Genomic DNA, 22,781 nt, shown 5'->3' with positions numbered 1-22,781 from the left:
CCGTAAAGCAGTGCAGACGTTGTGGAGCATGTGTAGGTGGCAGGCGACATTCAACGCTGGTGTCACAATATTTAATGGCTGTACCGAGCGCGATAAACGGTGCACTTAGTACTGCCATAAGTGTGCAGTCATAAATGGTGCCGCCAACGTCAGTGGCACTCTAGACGCCAACGCGACTCCCTCCACACTCCAGCACCTTCAGGGGAACCTTTTAGTGCTGCCGTGCAACTGCTGCTGAGCGCCAAAGATGGCCTGTTAAAATGGCACCAACGAACGTAGTATTGTTTTCCGTCTAATGGTCCGGTCTTATTTCGAGAACACGGGTGAACCAAAATGTGCAATCAATGAAATGCGCAAGAGTACAACTCAGTACAATTATATAAGCATGCAGTTGGGAAAACTACCGAGAGTAACCATGGCGGTAAGGCGTAGCAAGGGCCGTTCTTGGTATGGACCATTTCGGTGCCCGTTTTCATTGAAAAGTCAATGAACCACTTTGAGATGCTTACTTCTCAGAACACAACTATTTCTTTTTTCGGGAGCCCGGAGTTCATGACCGAGGCCGTGCCGCCTTGCCAGTCGTTGTTTTTTTCTTTGTGCGTAGTTGTTGGAAGAGCCAGTACTATACGTTCATGGGAGCCGCAAAAGTGGCAATGATGTTTTTTTTTACCTGTGGTATTTCAAAGTAGTTTCATAATTACATTATCGTCCTTCCCAGATATTTAGTTGTTCGTAGTAGTTTCTGTTACATCTTTTGTGATAACTTGCTATTGAACCAGAAAACAGAAACTAGAGGTTTATCTCAGTGGCTTAGCCAAGCACCTTTTCGAGCAGACCAGCTAGTGAGAAAACATAACAAGTGGTGCGTGCTTTATTATCTCTAAGATCTTGTGGCTAAATTTTAGGGCCGATGACATAGTCATTCTTTGTCAACGCATGCCATTTTTGGTCATCCGTAGATTTGGTATTTATTTTCTCTTTGTGGTGTTGAGACTATGTTCTTGTTGAATGTAAAACGAGTATCTTCGATAAAAAGGGAAAGTGAAATTGAAATTATCTGACACTGAAAACAAGCCTCTCAAGCCTCTCAAGTAATGCATTATCACAAGCCTCTCAAGTAATGTACTAAGCGAAACTGAGCTTCTCGTATAGAGAGCATGCAACCAGAGAAAAACTCATAAAGAGATTCGTCAGCATGAGGTGCCACAGAGCCACCGTGATTGAATTCCTCAGCGGTTATTTTCCCTATTTTATTCAATACAGGAACCATAAACACATTTGAAATACGTGCGGCACTAAGCTTAACTAACTTTTCCACGTTCCACAGCTTTATTTCTAAGTTTACATGCATCAATTGTTAAGAGCATCTATGCTGGGCGTGCAATATTTCGCATACAATATGAAAGCTTTTAGTTGTTTCAAATTTACGCTGCTACCTGCAGGGATGCGAGGATCTGTGTGACATGGTCCACTAATATTTATTTACATTATTTATACAGCACATACAGCGTACCCATATAAATGCGTGAGAAGACGGATAGGACTTTTAGAACACCCTATACGCATGCGCATATGAAAGCAAATAAAAATGCAGCACCTGATCAACTTAAAGTTACAATGGTGCAAAGCAATTTAAGAAAACGTCTGACAGCAAGAGTAACAGGAGAAATTGCTATAACAATGTACATGTAAATGCAGTGCTTTCTTCAATTTTACTTAGAAAAATGAAGACAATAACAAGTCAAAAAGCACTCGAATACTAGCGAAACCAAGACAAAAAAGTGATGTTGCACATAATCACGTAAAGCGCAGCGCTTGGTTTGTGAAGTACACACAAAGGAATAAAACCTAGAAGGATTACCACAGGAGTCTATCTCAACATTTTTATAAGAGGCGTGGCAAATATTAAGCAGATCCTGTGCAAATTCATACATTACATATATAGGTTGTCCCAGCTAACTTGAGCCATAATGCTGAACGAAAAAAAAGGATTGAAAATACACGGTGCAAGACAAGATTCTAAAACATATGGTGTTCGGTCATAATAGGTCTGATGACCGAACACCCTAGGTCTTTTGATAGTATCTTGAGACGTGTTCTTTAAATTTTTACTTTGTTTGTCAAAGAGCTTGGCTAAAGTTAGCTGGGGCACCCTGCTTATGCTCAAATAAAATAAGTCTACTGAAGAAGAGTACCAAGAAAGGATACCTTGTTAAATTATTATCTAAATTTTAGTGTGACTGTGTTTGGTCGGGCGCGTGGGAAATGATCTCATGTATAAAAAAGGGTGCAGTTCAAAACATGGAGTTTTTCTCAAATAGTTTGGCTTAGCTATCTCACTTGCGAGCATTAATCTTGAAGCAATATCAGTGGGCCAGTTATTAACTGACAGTAGCGCACAGAGCACGACCGTGAGTCCTTGAAAACTTCTACGACTCTGTAGATTGGCTATCAGACTACTAACGCATATTGTCGTGGGGAGAGCTAACTGGATTGCGTGTTGTTTTAAATTCATCATCTGTCACCCTACTGTTTCTAACCTAGTTGCTGGAAGTTCACCGTCGTCATCACCCAGCGCGTAATGACGTGCATCGAAAAGATGACGGTGTATAGTGAGGCCACGAGAGAGATGCGTGCCTGCGCACGGAAGCACCACACCCGGAGCCTCCTCACGCCCGCCCTCTGTGACTATGGCGCTCACTGTGTTCAGACCCCTAGCCAGCAGTAAAAACTGACGGGAACATTTATTCAGACACAGGCATGCCTATCGCGTACTAGGTGTCACCGGGAGAGTAATCTCAATGTACCCGCAACGCGTTTTGATTTGATTCATTCGATTTAACTGTTCTTCTGTAATATGTGTGTCATGCAATTTTTGCTTCGCCTTGTGTGATGAAGCTGGCTTGTGACTATCGTAGCCGAGTACATGTGTTACTTCTTATGTGTATCTTCCTCATATGCGCATCTGCTCATCTCAGACTGTATTGCAAGCTCGTGTACGTTTTTGGAACTCAGCATGCGCGTAGAAGTAGAGACGCAGTGTGGTGAAACTTGTCCTCGCCTTTTAAAGCTATCAGTTCGTTTTGTGTATAGAATCGTCTGGTAGATTTTCTTTTATTCCATCGCACTGTTACTTCCTGCCTTGCAGTAGTCTTTAGATATTATTCTTACTATTATGTGAAAACAAGTACCCGTCTCCTTTATAGGGTGACTACACTTTTTCTTTTTTTCATTTCAATAAAGCAAAAGTACGAGCGGCTGATACGCGGTAACCGAAACCACTATGCCACTGCATGTCATACGTTCATTGGTGCCAAAAATTATAAGTTATTTATGCAATGTTCTTATTTTGCTGGAGGGAGGTAAACATTACGTAGTGCTTTTGATTCTTTTCCAGAAACACTAAATTTAACAACAAAAGCTTTGTGTTATTAAAAGTGACAGCGCTCATGAATGATTTGACCATTGTGTTTCCATTCCACTTCATTGTAAGTTTTATGTCTGTTATACCTATAATTATTTTGAGGGATTATACAATTAGCCAAAGTTGACGAAAATTGACTAACAGATAGTGAGCCAGATAGTAAAACTGTCTAATAAAATTACAACCCTCGTTTGAACCGGAGTTTATTCCTTTTTTTGTCATGCTTTAACCCCCGGTGAAAATTAAAGGTCCCTGATCAATCCACCTGAATTCTGAATCAGTTTTAATAAGTAGGCCAGTAACAAACTTATCCATTCAATACATTCCTGTATGGAGATATGTTCCACAAAACCATAAACGAATGTTAATATTGACAATTTCGTTTACCTAATAAATCTTATGTCACTCTCTTCCTGGGGTGAACTGAAGTGTAAAGCCAAATCTACAACCACTTTCGGTAAAGGTGCAATAAGCGGGCGTACATCTGCAGCTATGTACGAAAGCTAAAGGTGAATATCGTCATATTTGTGAATTGTCAAAAGCCTTCGCCAATTTGTTTTGTATACCCAAACTTCAAAACTAAAAGTAAACTATGCATTGTGAAAATATATGCTGGGATTTTACGCCATAACCGTCATGCCAAAGCCACTATGCCACCTCGCCAGGTAATGAATTGCGAAGATGCCTGCCAGAGATTTTCGTAGAAAATTATACAGCGTCATGGTTGAACGCTGGAATTAATTTGGCTGCCCTGCGTGAGACCTTCTGTCGCAGCCGTTCTCCCATTGCCATCGTTACGCGTTACATTCGTTGAAAGATTGTCCTTCCGTTAATGGACCCCATTTGGGGGAAGTTCCAAGATAAATGGGCAGCGGCGGTATTAATGATGTTCGGAGGGTGGCGACGGTCTACAACTGCTCTTGGCAGAATGATTGGTCCTATCTGTGAACTAAACGTACTGCAGGAAGTAAAGAGCCGTATAAACACCGGTTAATGCTCTATTATCACGCGCTTGGCTTCCGCTCTAATGACGCTTCAGTCGCCGCTAGCATGATGCTATCACTTCGCGCGTAAAGTGCGTACGCCTCCACTAGATATTGCGTCTCGAAACTTCATCGCTTAATTTAGAATGCCGATTGCAATGTACAGGAGGTAGAATATAGTGATAAAACTATGTTTTCAATAGTATCGCCAAGTATGGTCAGTCTGAAACTGACGAACAGCTTGTTCTGGCAATATGGGTATTTCTAGAAAACAGTATCGTCGTATAACGCTAACGTTTATTCTCAATTGAATATTTCTTAGAAAGAACTGTCCGACAGCACCTTCCCAGTTCTGCGTTAGTTTAACCGTCTGCTGTACAAGCAGACGATTAAAAAAAGAACAAGGTCAGGACAAAAGACAGCAATCGTTTTTATTGTCCGAAATTGTTACACGAACCCTGGTTCATTGTTTTTTCTGACTGTAGGCGAAAAAATCTATTTTAGTCTGTTTCCTTTCAGCATATTGGTTTGCTTAAAATCAGCCCAATGCTGTCGCCTTCTCTCTGTCTGCTCAGATATGACACCCTGACATTTTGCTGAGCCACATCGGAAAATATATTTAGGGCTAGAAACCAGAAAGTTCTGGCAAACTCGTATTATTCGGTTACTTCATGGAAAGGATGCTTGTTCTCTTGTTCGTTCCTCAGTGTCCACTGCATGTGCACGTGTTTGCCTGCAGAATGAGTAACAAGAAAAGTCCACACTTCAACAATGGCTGTCCTAATCGCTCTGAAGTTCTACGTGACGAATATCAGCCTAGATGTCCCGACCATCGAAAGCCCCTTTGAGCCATGCCTGCCTTTGTGAACTTCTGTGCCTCGGCCGCACGGATTTGCTTGCGATGGTTGTCCGATCCGCCTCATCAAACGCAACGAAATGGGATGTTCATCACCGCGATACATAATATAAAAACCAATACAGCTCCCAAACCGCACTAGCCACTTTGTTTTTAAAGTGATTTCTTTCATTCACCCCGAATGAGCTTGGATAATAGTTTCAAGCCGCACTGCCGTCATCGTCGTCGTCGTCGTCGTCGTCGTCTGCTGCTGCTGCTGCTGCTGCAGCTGGATGCAAGTTGGATGCTGCAAGCCGCAGCAGCAGCAGCCGCAGCAGCAGCAGCAGCAGCAGCAGCAGCAGCAGCAGCAGCAGCAGCAGCAGCAGCAGCAGCAGCAGCAGCAGCAAGCAGCAGCAGCAGCAGCAGCCGCAGCAGCAGCAGCAGCAGCAGCAGCAGCAGCAGCAGCAGCAGCAGCAGCAGCAGCAGCAGCAGCAGCAGCAGCAGCAGCAGCAGCAGCAGCACAGCAGCCAGCAGCAAGTCAGCAGCAGCAGCAGCAGCAGCAGCAGCAGCAGCAGCAAGCAGCAGCAGCAGCAGCAGCAGCAGCAGCAGCAGCAGCAGCAGCAGCAGCAGCAGCAGCAGCAGCAGCAGCAGCAGCAGCAGCAGCAGCAGCAGCAGCAGCAGCAGCAGCAGCAGCAGCAGACAGCAAGCAGCAGCAGCAGCAGCAGCAGCAGCAGCAGCGCAGCAGCAGCAGCAGCAGCAGCAGCAGCAGCAGGCAGCAGCAGCAGGCAGCAGCAGCAGGCAGCAGCAGCAGCAGCAGCAGCAGCAGCAGCAGCAGCAGCAGCAGCAGCAGCAGCAGCAGCAGCAGCAGCAGCAGCAGCAGCAGCAGCAGGCAGCAGCAGCAGCAGCAGCAGCAGCAGCAGCAGCAGCAGCAGCAGCAGCAGCAGCAGCAGCAGCAGCAGCAGCAGCAGCAGCAGCAGCAGCAGCAGCAGCAGCAGCAGCAGCAGCAGCAGCAGCAGCAGCAGCAGCAGCAGCAGCAGCAGCAGCAGCAGCAGCAGCAGCAGCAGCAGCAGCAGCAGCAGCAGCAGCAGCAGCAGCAGCAGCAGCAGCAGCAGCAGCAGCAGCAGCAGCAGCAGCAGCAGCAGCAGCAGCAGCAGCAGCAGCAGCAGCAGCAGCAGCAGCAGCAGCAGCAGCAGCAGCAGCAGCAGCAGCAGCAGCAGCAGCAGCAGCAGCAGCAGCAGCAGCAGCAGCAGCAGCAGCAGCAGCAGCAGCAGCAGCAGCAGCAGCAGCAGCAGCAGCAGCAGCAGCAGCAGCAGCAGCAGCCGCAGCAGCAGCCGCCGCAGCCGCCGCCGCCGCCCGCCGCCGCCGCCGCCGCCGCCGCCGCCGCCACCTATTCAATTCCCACCTCAGGGAGAAGGCCTCTCCCAGCGATCCCAGCTATCCCTCGCTTGCGCTAGCTGATTCCAACTTGCACCTGCAAATTTCCTAATCTCATCACGCCACCTAATTTTCGGCCAATGCTTACCAACGCACACGATAAGATTCGGCGTGTAAGCTACAACTGCTTTTTATTTGGGAATGGCTCCAGTAGTTCCAAATAAAAATACACAACAGTAGAAAAACTTCTAGCGAAAAATTTACTCTTCTGGTTGGTATGCAGCAGATTTCTTTTTAATAACGCCCATCGGGGTTACAATGCTGGTATTGGAAATCCGATGCCTAATACCCATGCCACACCACAACTTTGTATTGCAGGCAACAGTAATATATACATGCAGGCCTCGTTGTTGTTCTTCGTGCGAGCTTACGAAATACAGCCAGTAGTGATCGCATATTGAAATAGTCACGACAGTCGTTGAATGTGAACGTGTGGGAGCGGCATAAACCATAAAAAGCAGTAATATTGTGAAAGACAGTGTATTTCAAAGAAGCAGAACACCGCAGATGCTTGTAGAGTTGTAAAACAGACCTAACCTCCGATGGAAAGCTCATATATGTCAGGTATGAGCGCACGTAACACATATTGTAGAAATTCCGCTGCTCAAGTTCACGTCTGAACAATTGGCACACATTGATCGCGCCACACATTGTGCAGGTTGTCGAATGAAATATATTAGCTAGAAGCCTTCTTTCGCAAGGGAACCGGTCAGAACACGAAGCCCTATATATAATACACAGGGATGCTGGGTCTTACTATCTGTGTGGTGTTTGTTGAACCTAAACACTTATATACAAGGCATTTTCAGTTTTGTGAACATATAATCGTGTCTATGCGAAGTAAATAGTGGTAATCTCCTTTCCATATAAAAAATGTCTGTGCATTCATCCTGCGGAGAGGACTGACGATGAAAATGTGATTTACATTCTTTCACAGATGTGTAGTTAGTGACTATACGTGATCGATTCTTGTAATGGTGGAAATAACAAGACAGACACGTTGTGATATACTCAATTCCAGAAGGTTTATTTATTTTGTTGACTGGGTATGAGTTGCTTTGGGGCGCCATTGAATGAATGAATGAATGAATGAATAAGTAAATAAATACGTAAATAAACAGATAAATAGATAAATAAAGATGTAAATAAATAATCATAAATCTGTGATTTATGATTATTTATTTAGTTTTATTGCGATTGCAATTACACTAAATAAATAAGCTATGTTTTATTGCGATAGCAATTATATGGACACTTCAACCGGATTTCTGCCGTCGGCGTCGCCGTCGCCGTCATCGTCGCCGTGAGGTTCCGTATAGATAAAATCTTCGCCGCGCGCCGTATGCCCCAGCGGAAGCGTGCGGGGACGCGCGCTATCACGGAGAGCGAACGCACTCAATCTCCCACGCGCAAGCAAGGAAGCGGAAAGCCAGCGCCGGAGGGAGCAGGGGGGGGGGGGGGGGCACTTCTCTGCCAACAACCGCGCTCGTCGCTCGTCCGCACAGTCTCTTATCTCTCCCACGCGCACGCAAGGAAGCGGGAAGCCAGCGCCGGAGGTAGCGGGAGGGGGGAGGGGGGGGGCGCACTTCTACGCTGCCAACAACCGCGCTCGTCGTTCGTTCGACCGCACCGTCTCTTACCTCCACACGGCTCTGACCTTTATGCGCCGTGCATTCGCCGCTCAGTTTCCGTTGAAGCGATAGACCGCACGTACCTTCGCCCGCTGCCAGCGTTTTGACAGTCGTTGGCTGCAGTCATTCAGTGTGATCTATTCATGTTTGTTTGTGCGCGCTCACACCACGCTTGTTCACTCAGTTAGTAATAGTCGGGCCACATTTTCCAACGCACGCTACACTTGCAATGCTGCCCAGATCGGCAGTGCAGCACTACAGGTGTGTCCCTTCGCACGCGCTGCCCACGGTAAGCGCTTCTCATCAACACCACCATTTCACACGCGCCTTCTCGTGGTCATCGAGTCTCTCTTCATGTCGGTCTACTTACGCCGCAGCACACCTGCTTACTTAATCAGCTCATGTTTACTACAATTCATATTGCTACCAAGGCCGCTCACCTTACTTCGTATGATATTGCTGTGTTGCTATCGCATTCATTGCTTCGCCCTTAGGGCGAAACTGTGATATTTTTTTGTAACAGCGCGAAATAACAGGCAATATATGAATAAGACTGCATTTTATGTTATTTTAACACGCGCGTACCCTCTATAAGCATGCCGCCATTAAAACGAATTTTTGGTCACTTAAATCATAGGTTAGCAGTCATGCACGAGTAGGTCTTACAGAAAGACATACATTTTGACTACATAACAAAAGTGCGAGGAAACTTTCAATCTAGATGTATCCTTTAATAAGACAGGGAATAATGTACTACTCTTGTCTTTTCTCCGTGTAATTTCATTTCATTTCAGTTGATCTATGACCTAGCCAAGCTTTTTTTAACTGATACAGTGCGGCTTTGACCTTTCTAGGCGTCCACTATACAGGGTGTTTCACTTAACTTGGGAAAAATTTTAAATTTCCAAATGCTACGTGGCTGGACAGAACTAATGTAACGTCGTTTGCCGTCACTTGGAGATACTCAGATTATTTCTTGCATTCCGCCTAATTGTATAATTAGTCCTAATGATTTATTGAACTTCTCAAATATTGCAATTAGATGAAAGGTTTCAATGAGAAAATTGTACAGCAACATGAAAAACTGCCGGTACAGCTTTCTGTTGCTCAATACGTGCTACGCTAAAGTTTTTAACGCGCATGAAAGCAGGCCACGAATACACGCAAAATGCCTCGAGCGGCCCGTCGCGCGGCAATTTTGCGTGTATAGACATCAAGATGAGTTTTTTGTGGCTCAAAAGGGCCGTTTCGGTTGAGCAACCTCTCCTGAAGCCGTACTGGCATGACGTAATAATAGTGTGCTTCATTGAAAATCTGGACATGCGTTTATGTATCAACTTTTCAGTGCATTTGGAAACACGGGAGCAATTGAAATTGGTCTTTAATTAGAGAAGTTGTTGATATTGTCACGTACGAGTTTGTACCGCTGTGGACAAAATGACGTTGGTTGGGGAAGAAGAGGCTGAAGTGTCTCGGAGCTCGGTAGATGGTGGCCCCCTGGCCACAGAGCTACAACCCTCTGTATATATTATACATACATATATTTTCTCCCCGTAACATTTTGGTGGAGGTGCGGGGTAATCTCGCCACAAGCCGGCCCTGGATCTTCGCAGCGGGCGTCACATCGGTTCCGCTGTTATGGCTACTGACGCTGCCTGCGACGCTGACGCTGCCTCTGCCGCTCAGACACCGGCGGAAGTGGTACTAACTCAGCTACGTCACCCGGGAATCTTCACTGGCACTGGCAAGGTCGATGTCGAAGACTGGCTGACGTCGTATGAGCGCGTCGGTAAGCACAACAAGTGGAGTGCCACACATTTGCTGGCCAACCAGATTTTTTACTTGGGAGGAACCGCGAAGGTATGTTTCGAGACGCATGAAACCGAAATTACAAGCTGGGACTCCTGCAAGGAAAAGCTACGCGATCTTTTCGGAAGGCCTGTGGGACGTCAAAAGGAGGCCAAGCAAGAGCTAGCGTCTCGTGTCCAGACACCAACCGAATCGTACGTTCCGCCCTTACCTGTTCGGTCGACATTTCACCGTCGTGACAGATCATCATGCCTTATGTTGGCTATCCTCACTCAGCGACCCGACAGGCCGTCTTGGCCGCTGGGCTTTACGCCTGCAAGAGTACACGTTTTCCGTGTCCTACAAATCTGGGCGGTTACATAAGGACGCCGACTGCCTCTCCCGCTACCCTGTCGACCCACCCGATGGCACCGAAACCGAGACAGATACCTGCGTTTTGTCGATCTCCGAATTCTCACGCATCGCCGACGAGCAGCGTCGTGACCCATATTCGCGATCCATCATCGAACGCATTACCTCGGAGCAACAGGACGCTTCTCTCCGTATGTTTGTTCTCCAGGACGGGACCTTATATCGACGCAATATGAATCCACATGGTGCTGAACTGCTCCTCGTCGTTCCCCAGCATCTGCGCTCGACAATTCTCTCGCAATTACACGATGCGCCTACCGCTGGTCATTTGGGTGTCTCCCGTACATACGACCGTGTGCGCAGACGATTTTTCTGGCCTGGGCTATATCGCTCTGTTCGAAGCTACGTCGCTGCCTGCGAACTTTGCCAACGCCGCAAGAAGCCTCCATTGTCTCCCGCTGGCCACCTTCAGCCTTTAGATATCCCCAGTGAGCCAGTTTTCCGCGTCGGCCTGGACCTCCTTGGCCCATTTCCTACCTCATCCTCGGGAAACAAGTGGGTGGCTGTTGCGACGGACTATACCACGCGTTATGCCATAACGCGGGCCCTCCCTACGAGCTGCGCAACTGATGTGGCTGATTTTCTCCTCCATGAAGTCATCCTACATCATGGTGCCCCACGTCAGCTACTCACCAATAGAGGCCCCTGTTTTCTTTCTAAGGTTGTCGACGACCTTCTTCGCTCTTGCTCAACGTCCCACAAGTTCACGACCGCTTACCACCCACAGACAAACGGACTTACCGAGCGTCTCAACCGTACACTTACGGACATGCTCTCCATGTACGTGTGTGATGATCACCGGGCTTGGGACTGCACCTTACCTTTCGTGACGTTTGCATACAATTCGTCGCGTCACGATATTACTGGTTATTCCCCGTTCTATCTACTATATGGCCGTCACCCTCTCCTGCCTCTCGACTCACTGCTCCCTTTTGACGCCACCACTACCATGTTCTATGCTCACGACGCCATTGTTCGCGCAGCCGCAGCACGTCGTATTGCCCGTGACTGTCTTCTGGCGTCTCAGACTATCCAGAAGCACCGTTACGGCAGTCGTCGTCGGGACGCTCATTTCAGCCCTGGGTCCCTTGTTCTGCTTTGGGTACCCTCCCGTCGCGTCGGCCTTTGCGAAAAACTGCTGCCACGATACGTCGGGCCATACCGAGTTCTTCGCCAAGTCACCGGCCTCACATATGAGATCTCACCTGTGAATTCAAAGTCTTCTACCACCCCAGGAACCGATATCGTGCACGTTTCGCGACTAAAGCCCTATAACTCGCACGCTGATTCGACACCCTAAGAAGCATCGAGACGATGCTTCTGCCGCCGGGGGGTTCATGTCACGTATGAGTTTGTACCGCTGTGGACAAAATGACGTTGGTTGAGGAAGAAGAGGCTGAAGTGTCTCGGAGCTCGGTAGATGGTGTCACCCTGGCCACAGAACTACAACCCTCTGTATATGTTGTAAATACATATATTTTCTCCCCGTAACAATATCACCGCGTCTGGAAACCACTGTTACTTTTGATATCTGCAGTCGTTTCCGGAATGTGCCGATGGAAAACACTGTTAAAATGTGTTTTAAGATGGGTGCGATTGTACTGATAACATATTTTACAGGTTGTATCTGGAGGTCATTAGCATCGCTGCACTTACTCAGCTGCAGTGACACAACGCAAGTTACAATTTCGTGCACCATAGTAGGAAACAAAAATGAGGCAACCCCGTTACGGTGTGTCTCGTAACCATATCGAGGTTTTGGTACGTAAAACTCCAAGGTGAATTTTTTCGCTACCCCTCATAATCCTTGTTACATCAAAAAGAACCGGAACCGCAGGTTCTTCTATGGTTGAATAACATCGGTTAGGCCTTCGCAATATGGCCACCTCTTGCGTAGGAGATTTATACCATTGAAAGATGGCAAAATTCTCTTATTGCAACCATAGAGTTTCTCACTATAACACCTAGACGGTAAATTGGCGCCACCATCTGTGCGAGTTTCTTAAAGGGCGCCATGCCCTCATGGGAATGACGGGATATGTGTCTGCGAGGCTTGTGTACGAGGCTTCGTCTAAAACGTGGCTTTGGCTACACAAACAACGCGTTCTTAAAATAAAATCTACATAAAAGACTTTCATTAACCCATATTACATCTCTCAATAAAGTTTACTCACCTACAATGCAGCATCAAGCGAAGAAAAGCAAGAACAGACGACAAGTTGTTCCAAAGCGAGCGAGAATCTTGTCGTCTGCCCTCCAACTTTAGCGGCCAACTGATACTTTTAACGTTTCATAGAATTGTGCATCCAATAGTATGTCCTCAAAATTAAAGAAAACATGTTTTTGTGTAATATTAAGCTAAAGCAGTTTTTTACGTGCTGTTTTAGCAGGAAATGAATCATTGTGACAGACTAGCCAGGCGCGTCTTCAAGGCGTTCTGGCTCTCCATGAACGATGACAATCTGAATCCACAATAAACCGCCATTCCCATGGATACCACAGCGCAGCAGCGCCACATTTACCTCTAGGTTTTATAGTGTGAAACTATGATTGCAACTAACTGACAGTTAAATTCTCGGGCTTCATAGAAATTAGGGTCAGTGTGAAAACGCGGAATTGAGTTAAAACCAGACAACAAAAAAATGTTCTGTAATGCATCCACGTTAACTGGTCGTATATGCTTTTCTCTGTCTCACCACTCTATTTTAATGACTGTGTCTTCGCCAAATCTAAAACCTTTTTGTTTAGCTTTGTATAGCCAATAGTGTCTGCTGCGCTTGCGATTCGTCTACTTGCTAATAGCTCAAGCAATGCCTCACGAATAGCGGTTCTGCTACACGTATCTTCGGCAGCTGGTTTTAGCAAACACATATATCCCCTAGGATAAGAGCTGACCATTTTCCCAAAGCATTAGATGTAAGCTTTTGTCACAACTTTCACCTAGAGCAGCAGTTCTCGCTTTCTTATGCAGTGATTGGTTCATTTATTGAACTATTGATTGCTTAGAGGGCGAAGTTTTTACGGCTGGTTCTAGTGGAGGGTTTCAGATTGTTTTTACCAACGTTGAGTTTGAAGCTCGGTGCACGAGGTGCTTTGTAAATTCTGGCTCGAACAAAATGATACCATCAACTCTTTGTGCAGTGTCGAAAAACAGTTTTTAGCTTTCCCGAAAAAGATACTTTTTTGGTATTAAATAGTAATTTTTAATTAGGGAGGCAACCCAATGACCCGGTCTGAAATTTACAAATTTATCTTTAAACAACTGAAAGATACCGTTGACAGCTGTTTGATTTGTTTGATATGGCAGCTGTTTCAATTTAATCAGTTCAAATTTACAAATAGCCAAGAATACCACACAACGTTCTACTATACATCACTGTTAATTGCTTTCCTGATGTGAATGTTAAGTTACAACTGATCATGTTCGAGATAAAATTTGTCTTCGACACATGTTCGCAACATAATTCTGCCTGAGATATTGAATATGAAGATAATGCTTACACAGACTATCCCTATCTTCATTACAATGAGGCCATTGGAAAAAAATATTTCATTTTGCTTTACGTAATGTGCGTTTTACCACTTACCAGACTTGGAATTTCACTAATTTCTAACGCAGGCTCCAATTGCAAAGAAAGTTTCTACCTCTCATTTCATCAATAATTCTACACTCTTCCGACTACGCAAAGCTTTGTCCTTTCAAATGTTCCTTGTCAGCTGACACACTTCTTAAGGAAGCAACTAACATAAAACACTGCTTTTGAGTTATCAATGCTCGACATCGAATGTGTTTCTTGGTGAATGATAAGAATACGCTTCTTTGAAAGGAGCCTCAACGCAATGTCGTAACATCTTAAGGTCCGAGAGCACCATGCGACGAATATATAGCCTGATGCAGTGGGCTACGTGCCTCGGAAGCCAACTAGGCCAACAATACATTTCCAACAGGCTGTGTATCGTTCAAAAATTACAGCGCACGAGACTCGTAAGCTAAGAAAGCCGCCTTATCATATATGTATGATTTCTAAGATAGTGGCGGGGGATCTTCCTTTCATCTAGTATGCTTATGGGTAACGCTTCAAAGGCGCCAACGGCATAAAGTCAATTTAAAGTGCGAGAACTTTTCGTCGCGCAAAGGTATGGCCTTATGTCAGTGCTCCCGCATTTTCTAAAATACGCACGTCGACAAGCTTCTTCGGCTATTCTTCCTGTTTAAACGATGCATGGTACCTCTGTGATTTTTTTTTCTTATGAGGATGAACTCTAATTGAAACGTAAATTTGCTTTCAATGCCAAATTTTTATGATCCCACTTGTTAATGCGTTGGCAGCAGTATACCTCGCTCTACGACGAGACACTTTGTTGTTTTCTGTGGGTTTTCGAACACTTGTGGGTTAAAATGAAACGCTGACTTGCTTCATTTCTGAAATTTTCTGCGTCTGGCGTTCACGCGCGCATCACGATCCAACCAGCAACCCAATGTTATGACGAGTGCCAATAATCAGGAGGTGTTCATCCCGGAGAAGTGGCACCTACTAGGAAGTTAGTGCCATTCAGTTGTCTCACGAAGAAACACAGCAGAAATGTCCTTGGTCACTACTTTGGAGGGAAACCAGTTGGGAATGACGAGTGCTGATGGGTTCCCTTCTATCACTGAGTAGCGGGGCAGAGAAATGCTTTCAGACAGGCAGTTATTGCGTCCGCGCAGGAAATGTCCCAACCTCTTCTTCTTCCCAATATGAGAAGCACTATTTTTCTTCTTCCTCGGCCTTAGTCCCGTTCGATTGCTAGGTCAGCTTGCCTGGATCGTCGTCTCCATTTTTCACGGTCTTAGTCTACGTACGAATGGAGTGTCACGGCTGCGGGGTCGATGCGCAGTGTGTCTGGCCAGCGCTGCTCTGGACGGCCTAATTGGGCACCTTAAGGGTACTTCAACGCTGCAGCCGAAGTGCGCGAGCGCCTCTACTCTATATCGGAGTACATGACATCAAAAGAGAGCTTCACGCATCTTCCCGGTGTTGGAAGAGATGCCGTAGCGCAGGTGGACGTCATCATTTCAGACGTCGTCGAAGCACAGATGCTGCTGATCCAGCGCATCAGTTTCTCTACCGAGTTGCTGCAGTGGCGCTCAATCTTCCTGGTGGCTTGCCAGCACTACCAATACTATAGCGCGATGGATCGCACTGCAGTAAGCTCTTTTCAATCTCATATATCAAGGCACATGTAAAGTGGCATCGAAGCTTCTATGGAAGCTCGTGAAAACTCGCGCGAGCTTCTGTGAAAATTCGCAAATCTAGAAAATGGCAGTGTCTTGCAATGATTGCCATATGTTTGGACGGGACAACATATATTAAGCAAAAATTAGAGAAACAAATTTGCATCAATGTTTAAAATTCTTTAATGTCCTGAATTTGAACCGTTTCGCAAAGTGCCGCTATTCTTAGCGATTGCTGGTCGTCTCAGCTTATGCGCGAGCATTTCTTCTGGCTTACTTTTTTTCTCGAGCTTTAAGAATGTGATGGAATAGGTTGCCGATGAATGACAGTGCCGGAGAATTTTCAAAAAAAACATTTCTCAATTATTGCCCTAAAATAATGCGCCCAATATATATGAGGAAACCAAATAACTATGTTTCAATTGGTGACAGTAGTATGGCCCACGGACATCCAGTAACTAGGAATGTATGCGGAACCTATTTGCTCAATTATTGGGGCACTTACAGTTGCGTGCAACACCTTGGGTTAATATCAATAGTCATAGGACAAGACAACGTTGCACGGTACTATAATTTACAAATACTTCTAATCTACAAATTTTCTTCATGTAGTGTGCTCAAAGCTTCTATTCGGGAAGAGTAAACAACCAGGATGATGGTCTTCTGTCGCGCAGCGCTCCAATTTCATCGTCGCGGTAGCACACATCCCCTCAGATGCAGCAGCGATAATGATAATGATGCACGATAATGATCAGTCTCCAGTCACAGCTTTGTTTATTCCAAAGGCGGTGCAATAGCTTGGGCGAAATTTTAGGTGAACAGGGTGAAGCTCAAGCCCGGACTTGAACATGCACGCAAAAATATAATAAAACTTGGACTAAACCACCGCGCCCAAGTCAGCTATGCCATTTCGCACTACATAAAAGCTGTATATATGCTTGCACAACACAGCTATTGCTTGTGGCCGAAGCACTGCTCTATATAGGGGTTTCCATGAACAATTATAATACATTGTAAAATATAAAAAGCTTACATTTGCGTTTTTAGGACGCTGAAATTACGTTAAAGTTAAGAGTTACTCCATTTGTCAATATTCAGATTATTCATTGTTGAAGTTCCTTTTTTTATGTCATTTTAGTTTTATTGTTTGTCCCACCTCTACCTAGTGGCGCTTAAATCGTGCCCCAGTCTAACATAAATCATGCAATATGTTTCGGGACTGCTTTTCTGTCCAATTTTCGCGACCGAGGTAAATTGACCTTTCTATAAACTCTGAATTTTACATGTTGTTGTTCTGTAGTACACGGTGAAACGAACGCGCAGGATTATGTGTTATGTTTTCACTATGGCCATATGAAGGAACATGAAACATTAAAACACCCGTAAAGGTTATCTGCGACCCGTTTCTGACCAGTTGTTTGACACGCTGTGCGATAATATGTGTCGTTTACCTCTTTTGGCAGCGCTTCAAGAGATACCTTCAAAGGACCTCCTTGTTTTGTGCTATTACTTGATTAAGGAAATAATTATGGAGATCCAATGGACATGTTGGAATATATGGAAAACGAAGCTTTCGTAAAGTGGCCAATTAAATGCAATGCAACTGATGATCTTCACCGTAGCGTTTTGCAGCGTAGTGACTGCGTGCCTGTCAGGCAAAATGCGAAGACCTGACCCACGTGACCGCCTATTACAATGTCTATGGGATTGACTAGCCGAGGAAAGTATGCAATCTCATATTGCCCTTTCTCCTGGGTCAGTCCGGTTTTCTCGGCGTGCAAGCGACTGAGCAGACGCATCAAACGACAGGAAAGAACACATAGTAAGCGTTCTTTTTATAAATGAAATATGCACTTGATAGCGTATATTTGTGGCAGTGAAGATGTTTACGCATCGTTTCTTTTTTTCACTGCGCATGTAAATGGAGAACATAGCCGAAAAACAGCACATCTATAGAGCTAGCACAGGTGGGGCTACATATAAGCCCGCTCGTTGCCTTAGGGTGGTCCTGTATGTAGATAAGTTTGGCAAAAAGGGAAAGAAGGAACAGGTGCAGACAGAAATGCCGGGGATGTTTCACCAAGAAAGCTGAGCTTCACTTAGTATGCGTGCTTCTTCGCTCAAAAGATAAAGTGCCGAGCCAGTCAGATGCCTTATCAGCGAAAGTGTCAAGGACAGACAGACAAAGAACTTTATTAAATAGGTCCTGAGAAGCCTTGCCCTCGGCAGAGCTGCGGGCCGCTCCCACGTGGGGACGAGTAGGCCGAGCCTAACCGCCGCATCGTGGGCTCTCTGGACAGCCCAAGTTTGTCGTGACAGGTCTGAGCTCTGGATGGCAGAGCTCCATTCTTCTTCCGTGATGCGATTGGACCCCTGTAACGAGGGGCATCGCCAGAGCATGTGTTCTAGATGGCTAACAGCCGCACAGTCGGGGCAAGTAGAGCTAAAAGCCTCTGGAGTGATCGAATGAAAAAGGGCCAGGTTGGGATAGGACTTAGTCTGAAGCATGCGTAAAGTGGACGACAGAGGCCTAGCCAGTTTTCTATGAGGTGGAGGATAAGTTCTCCTACCCAGGTGATAGTGCTGGGACGTTGTGTCTAGGACGTTGGTTAGGTATTTGAAGCTTTAGCAAAGTCAGCGTGCAGTTCATTCTTTTCGTTCACATATCACTTTGTGCTGGTTTTGCCACTTTGGCCACACAGAGTGGGCGTAGATAATCAGTGTAGGCTTTGAAAAGTTTCCGTTGATTGGTACTCAAGAAACAGTACTCTGCCTTGCAGGTACTTTTCAGGGTATAATTTTATTTCTTTAACATTCGGTGTTTCGATATCCGCTTGACTTTTCCTCGTGCTCCAGCATCCCATCATAGCATGTCCAAACACTATTGTTGAAGTTGGCGCTGATGTCAGAGAACTTAAAAAGGAGCAAATAAGTAAAAATATTATCGTAGCACCGAGGATGTGCCACTGCGTTTCGCAGCGGTGTCAGCAACCGTCCTGCTCAGTTCGTGTACTTTAAGCCAGAGAGATTATCAAAGTACGTTGAAATCCAAACATCGACCGTGTCAACGTAAATGAAGACACCATATTTTTCCTTGGCTTACCAAGAACGGGTAACCAAGAAACAGGAGAATTGGCGTCATCCAACTGTATTCGAGCTTTCATATAATGTACTGAAGGCTACCTGCCTTCCATCTTTTATGCAGTTGTTAAGAAGCCATCACTTTGTTTTTCTCTACAATTCTTGATGGTTCCCTGCGCTCGGTACTGGCCACACGTCCTTCTTCGGATTTAATTTTGTCTCTTTGGAGACTTTTTTTATGTAGCCGTAATTCAAGACAGCTAAATATATATCGCATGATGTAAACGCGAAATTTCAAGAAAGAATGACTGGTATGTTTCTTTGCTGATTTCATTGAGATTGGATTTCACATTTTGTTACGCTGACAACACAGTAGTTAATCAGTGCCGTCACACCTTCGAAATTATAATAAATAATTTTTTGGCTAACAGCACCCGTAACCCTAGCGATGCTCGAGGCTCCGAATTGAAACCTCTATTATAAATATGAAAAAATTATGGCTGAAGCAAAAATATTCGGGCTGTCGTAGTATTTCCAGTAGACCGCACTTATAACCAAAGGAAGCGTGCAGCTGAAGAGTCCAGTACTCCTGAAAAATATCACAAGCAACAGCAGACAACGGTGACACCTTAAAAAACAGGTGCTTCGAGTATTTGTACTTTGAAGGGACAACCAAAGAAACCGATACCTGATGCTTATTTTCGGCATTTCCTCAGCGTGGTCTGAGAGGGCACACCATATCCTGCGCGATTAGGTCATTGTGATTGTGGCAATTCAGTGTGCTTTTTCATGAACGATGGCTGTCCTTGCTTACAGAAATGATTCGTTCAATATATAACTGTTCGCGTGATACTGAAATGTTGGTGCATGGCATGTCTAAGAGGACAAAGTCGTTCAGAATATTACCGCATCTGTGCTTGCTTTGTACGGCAGTGATCATCCAGTCGTATTTAGGCTAAATTATTCAAGCGAAGCTTGTACACGCTAGCCTGCACCGGCGATGTAACACTAAAAAGCCAGATGCTCTCAGAGCTGCTCGAGCGTCGTCGTCATCTTCCGCAGCTGGCTCGTTGGCTCGTGCTTGTGCTCGGCACGCGCCCGTGCCACTGCTCCCGCTTTCGTCGCCGTCGTCGGCTTCCACAGCTGGCTGCGTTGCCGCTAATCATTCCAGCGTAGAATTTCACTTCTCTTCTGTCGGCGTAATGGGGAGGGTGCGTTTACTGGTGTATGAGCCATTGCTTAAGGGGCTATGAGTCATTCATTGTCTTACGTAATGAACAGATCAGATTTAATTTTGAAGCAATTTTATTTCGAAGAATCGCAAGCGGCAATGGCGGGCTAATGCTACTAACCACGCCGCCGAGCAAACTTGAGCCATCGAACGCAAGCCAAAACGGCGGGCTGCGGGCATACCGTCCGTGACGTGGCTCCCTCCGTCGCAGCCGAACCTGTGTACAACCTCATAATTGAGAAATACTTGAATGAACCCTCGTGAATAGCCCAGGCATAAACACCGGGGCCACACGTTTCAGCTTCGATGGTTAACCATCTTCACGGAGTGGAAGTCTTCTGCAGCTGCCTCGTTGGCGCCCCTCGGCTTGCGTTCATGTTCGTGCTGGGCACGCGCCAATCGTCAACGAGTCAACACAAGCTTCGCTTGCACCCCTCTTCACAGTAGTGGAAGGGCAGTCAATTTTTTTTTTACTAAGGATGCCTTCCACTGGCTATCTGCGAGACTACCATCGCTCCAATCATCGCCTTACTGCCATCGCCTTTCGGATTAGCGATGGCATAATTTTCTTCGTGTGTATTTTGTTACAAGTTGTCACCTCACATTCATTACATAACTACACGCCGAAAACGGGCCAGTATAAAGAAAAAAGAGCGCTTGTGAAGTAAGGGTCTAAAGAGAACCGATGTTCATATACGCTAAGCGAAAAAAAAGCAAGCAATACAAAATATGAGTGCATTTGTGTAGGACTATTCTGGCGCTCTCATAAATTTCTATTCTCGATTCTCTCCATTCATTCGGCTAATTTCTTTTTCTCGTGATGTACGCCTTCATAAAGCTGTTGAGCGAAGAAAGGCCATGGTCAATTTAATCACGCCTCTCGTTGCGATGAACTAATAAAGGCAGTGCTCACTGCTTCGGGCCGTCGTCAACAGCTGCCGTTCTCCATCAAAACAAATGTGAACAAACTTGAGCGCTGGACGCAGAAGAAAGAAAATAAAAGCATCTAGTTTTTTTCCTTCAGCGAGCCTGCGAAATGCACGTTGAGATCCTTTCTCCATTCCATGCGGGTTTGTTCTCCACTTTAACGTGTGAGTAGTGTGCCTGACAAAAAAAAAAAAGACAGCGAAAAGCAGTGGTTATCATGATAATGAGGATTGTGATGGTGCACAGTATACATTCGTTCTCAGCAGTAGATTAAGTCTGGAACCTTGGCCTACGTGTTTTCAGATTCTTGTTGGCGTGAGGCCATTTAGCTTTGAGACATGGCATGACTGCAGCATCAACTTTTTGGCACATTGCAGAAACACCGACTCATCTTATCAACATTGTTCAGGCTAATACAAATGAGAGAAATAAAGAAAATAACATGTTTGTGTGAAAAGCACCACAAAAAAAAATGAAAATGGGATGCATTGGTCTGTTCTTCCTATCCAGTTTATAAAAAATGCTCGACTGCTTTGTCAGAGACACAAAGAATGATGGCGGTCATCTGATAAGAGGAATGCGTTTTTGACTAGCCGACAAAGAATCTGGTGATGTCTCCATGTGATGTCGTTATAGAACTCTCCTAAAGGGGAGGAGAATGAACGCCTCTGTGATGTTTCAAGAGCTGCTTTTGAGCAACTCAGAAAATAAAGAAGCGTAATGAGAGGATGCGTGGTCATTGCAACTTCAGGCAGCATCATGGCGGAACGTCCACATTGATTGCAGGGAATGCGCTGTCAGGCAATATTGGTAATATTGAAAGTCTGGCAATGTAAAAAAATTAATTTTGACAGCTAAAGAGCAAATAACACTTTATTTCCTGGAAAAGTTGGCAGGATGTCATGACGCTCCGCAGGCGCCATGACCTTCATTTATGGTGAGTTCAGTGCCGAGGAAAACTGCGTTTCATTTCTTCGTTGCTTTCGTTTTACAGCGTAAGCTGTTTCTTATGGGCTCATTCCGATAGCCATTTAGGTTCGCGATGGTGTCCGTCACCGCGTGTGACCGTAAACTCTATCGCCGGAAATGCGAAAAAGGACCCGGTTCCCGGCGGGATCAAACCCGCTCCCGCTGCGTGGGAGTCACTCTACCACTGAGCCACGCATGCGCTTGCTACGTGCCAGCGGCAAAATGCCCCACAAACGCTCCCTAGGCATGCGCGCAGGCGCAGACAACGAGATGCGCTTCAGACGAGGCGCACAATCAAGCGATCCTGAACCTCCGTCAGTATGGTAGCGCCATCTAGTTAAGGCACCTGCAAACTCATCATGCCTGACATGTAAGTTGCATGTAGCAGTTGCATGCTGCCTGTTACTGTATCTGGTACTCTGGATACCTCTTCGGTACACATTATGGCGTCTCCTCGCAAGGTACGAAGCGCTGCTGAAGAATCGAATCGTAGACTTACGTGCGCGGCTACAACCAGGCATCATCGGGCAGACTGCTGTGCAGAGGCTATTACAAGCCGCAGCTCGCCGTCGACGCCAGGAGGACAGGTCAGATCGTTCTCGTCCAACCTTGGCGAAGAGCCTTTGCCGCGAAGACCCTGTTGTGCGTGGCTACTCTTGAGCCGCTCCACCAGTTTACGCTGTGACTGTGTTGCGTGTGCCGCGCAGGCCTGTTACTTTTTTGATGCGTTCTTGTCTTGTATTATGAATTGTTGCTTTTGTAGCGATATCAGTTAGGGCATTGCGTAAGGAGAATTGCGGCCCAGAAGCAAGCCGAGGTAGGCTTCTTGTC

At 45.9% G+C, this 22,781-nt stretch overlaps 1 protein-coding gene across 1 annotated transcript; it reads left to right on the top strand.

The window, feature by feature from the left end:
* Positions 1-5,535: 5,535 nt before the first annotated feature.
* Positions 5,536-9,112, top strand: LOC119459082 (antifreeze protein Maxi-like). The gene is made up of 4 exons (XM_049671574.1): positions 5,536-5,715; positions 5,818-5,937; positions 6,132-6,588; positions 9,102-9,112. Exons 1-4 carry the CDS (start codon positions 5,536-5,538, stop codon positions 9,110-9,112), a joined length of 768 nt encoding a protein of 255 aa, XP_049527531.1.
* The last annotated feature ends 13,669 nt before the right edge of the window (positions 9,113-22,781 follow it).

This window comes from Dermacentor silvarum, chromosome 7 (genome assembly GCF_013339745.2).
Source record: "Dermacentor silvarum isolate Dsil-2018 chromosome 7, BIME_Dsil_1.4, whole genome shotgun sequence".
In the NCBI taxonomy this organism is placed as follows: Eukaryota; Metazoa; Arthropoda; class Arachnida; order Ixodida; family Ixodidae; genus Dermacentor; species Dermacentor silvarum.
The sequence above is the reverse complement of the archived record's forward strand: the minus strand, read 5'-3'. Positions and strand labels throughout refer to the sequence as shown.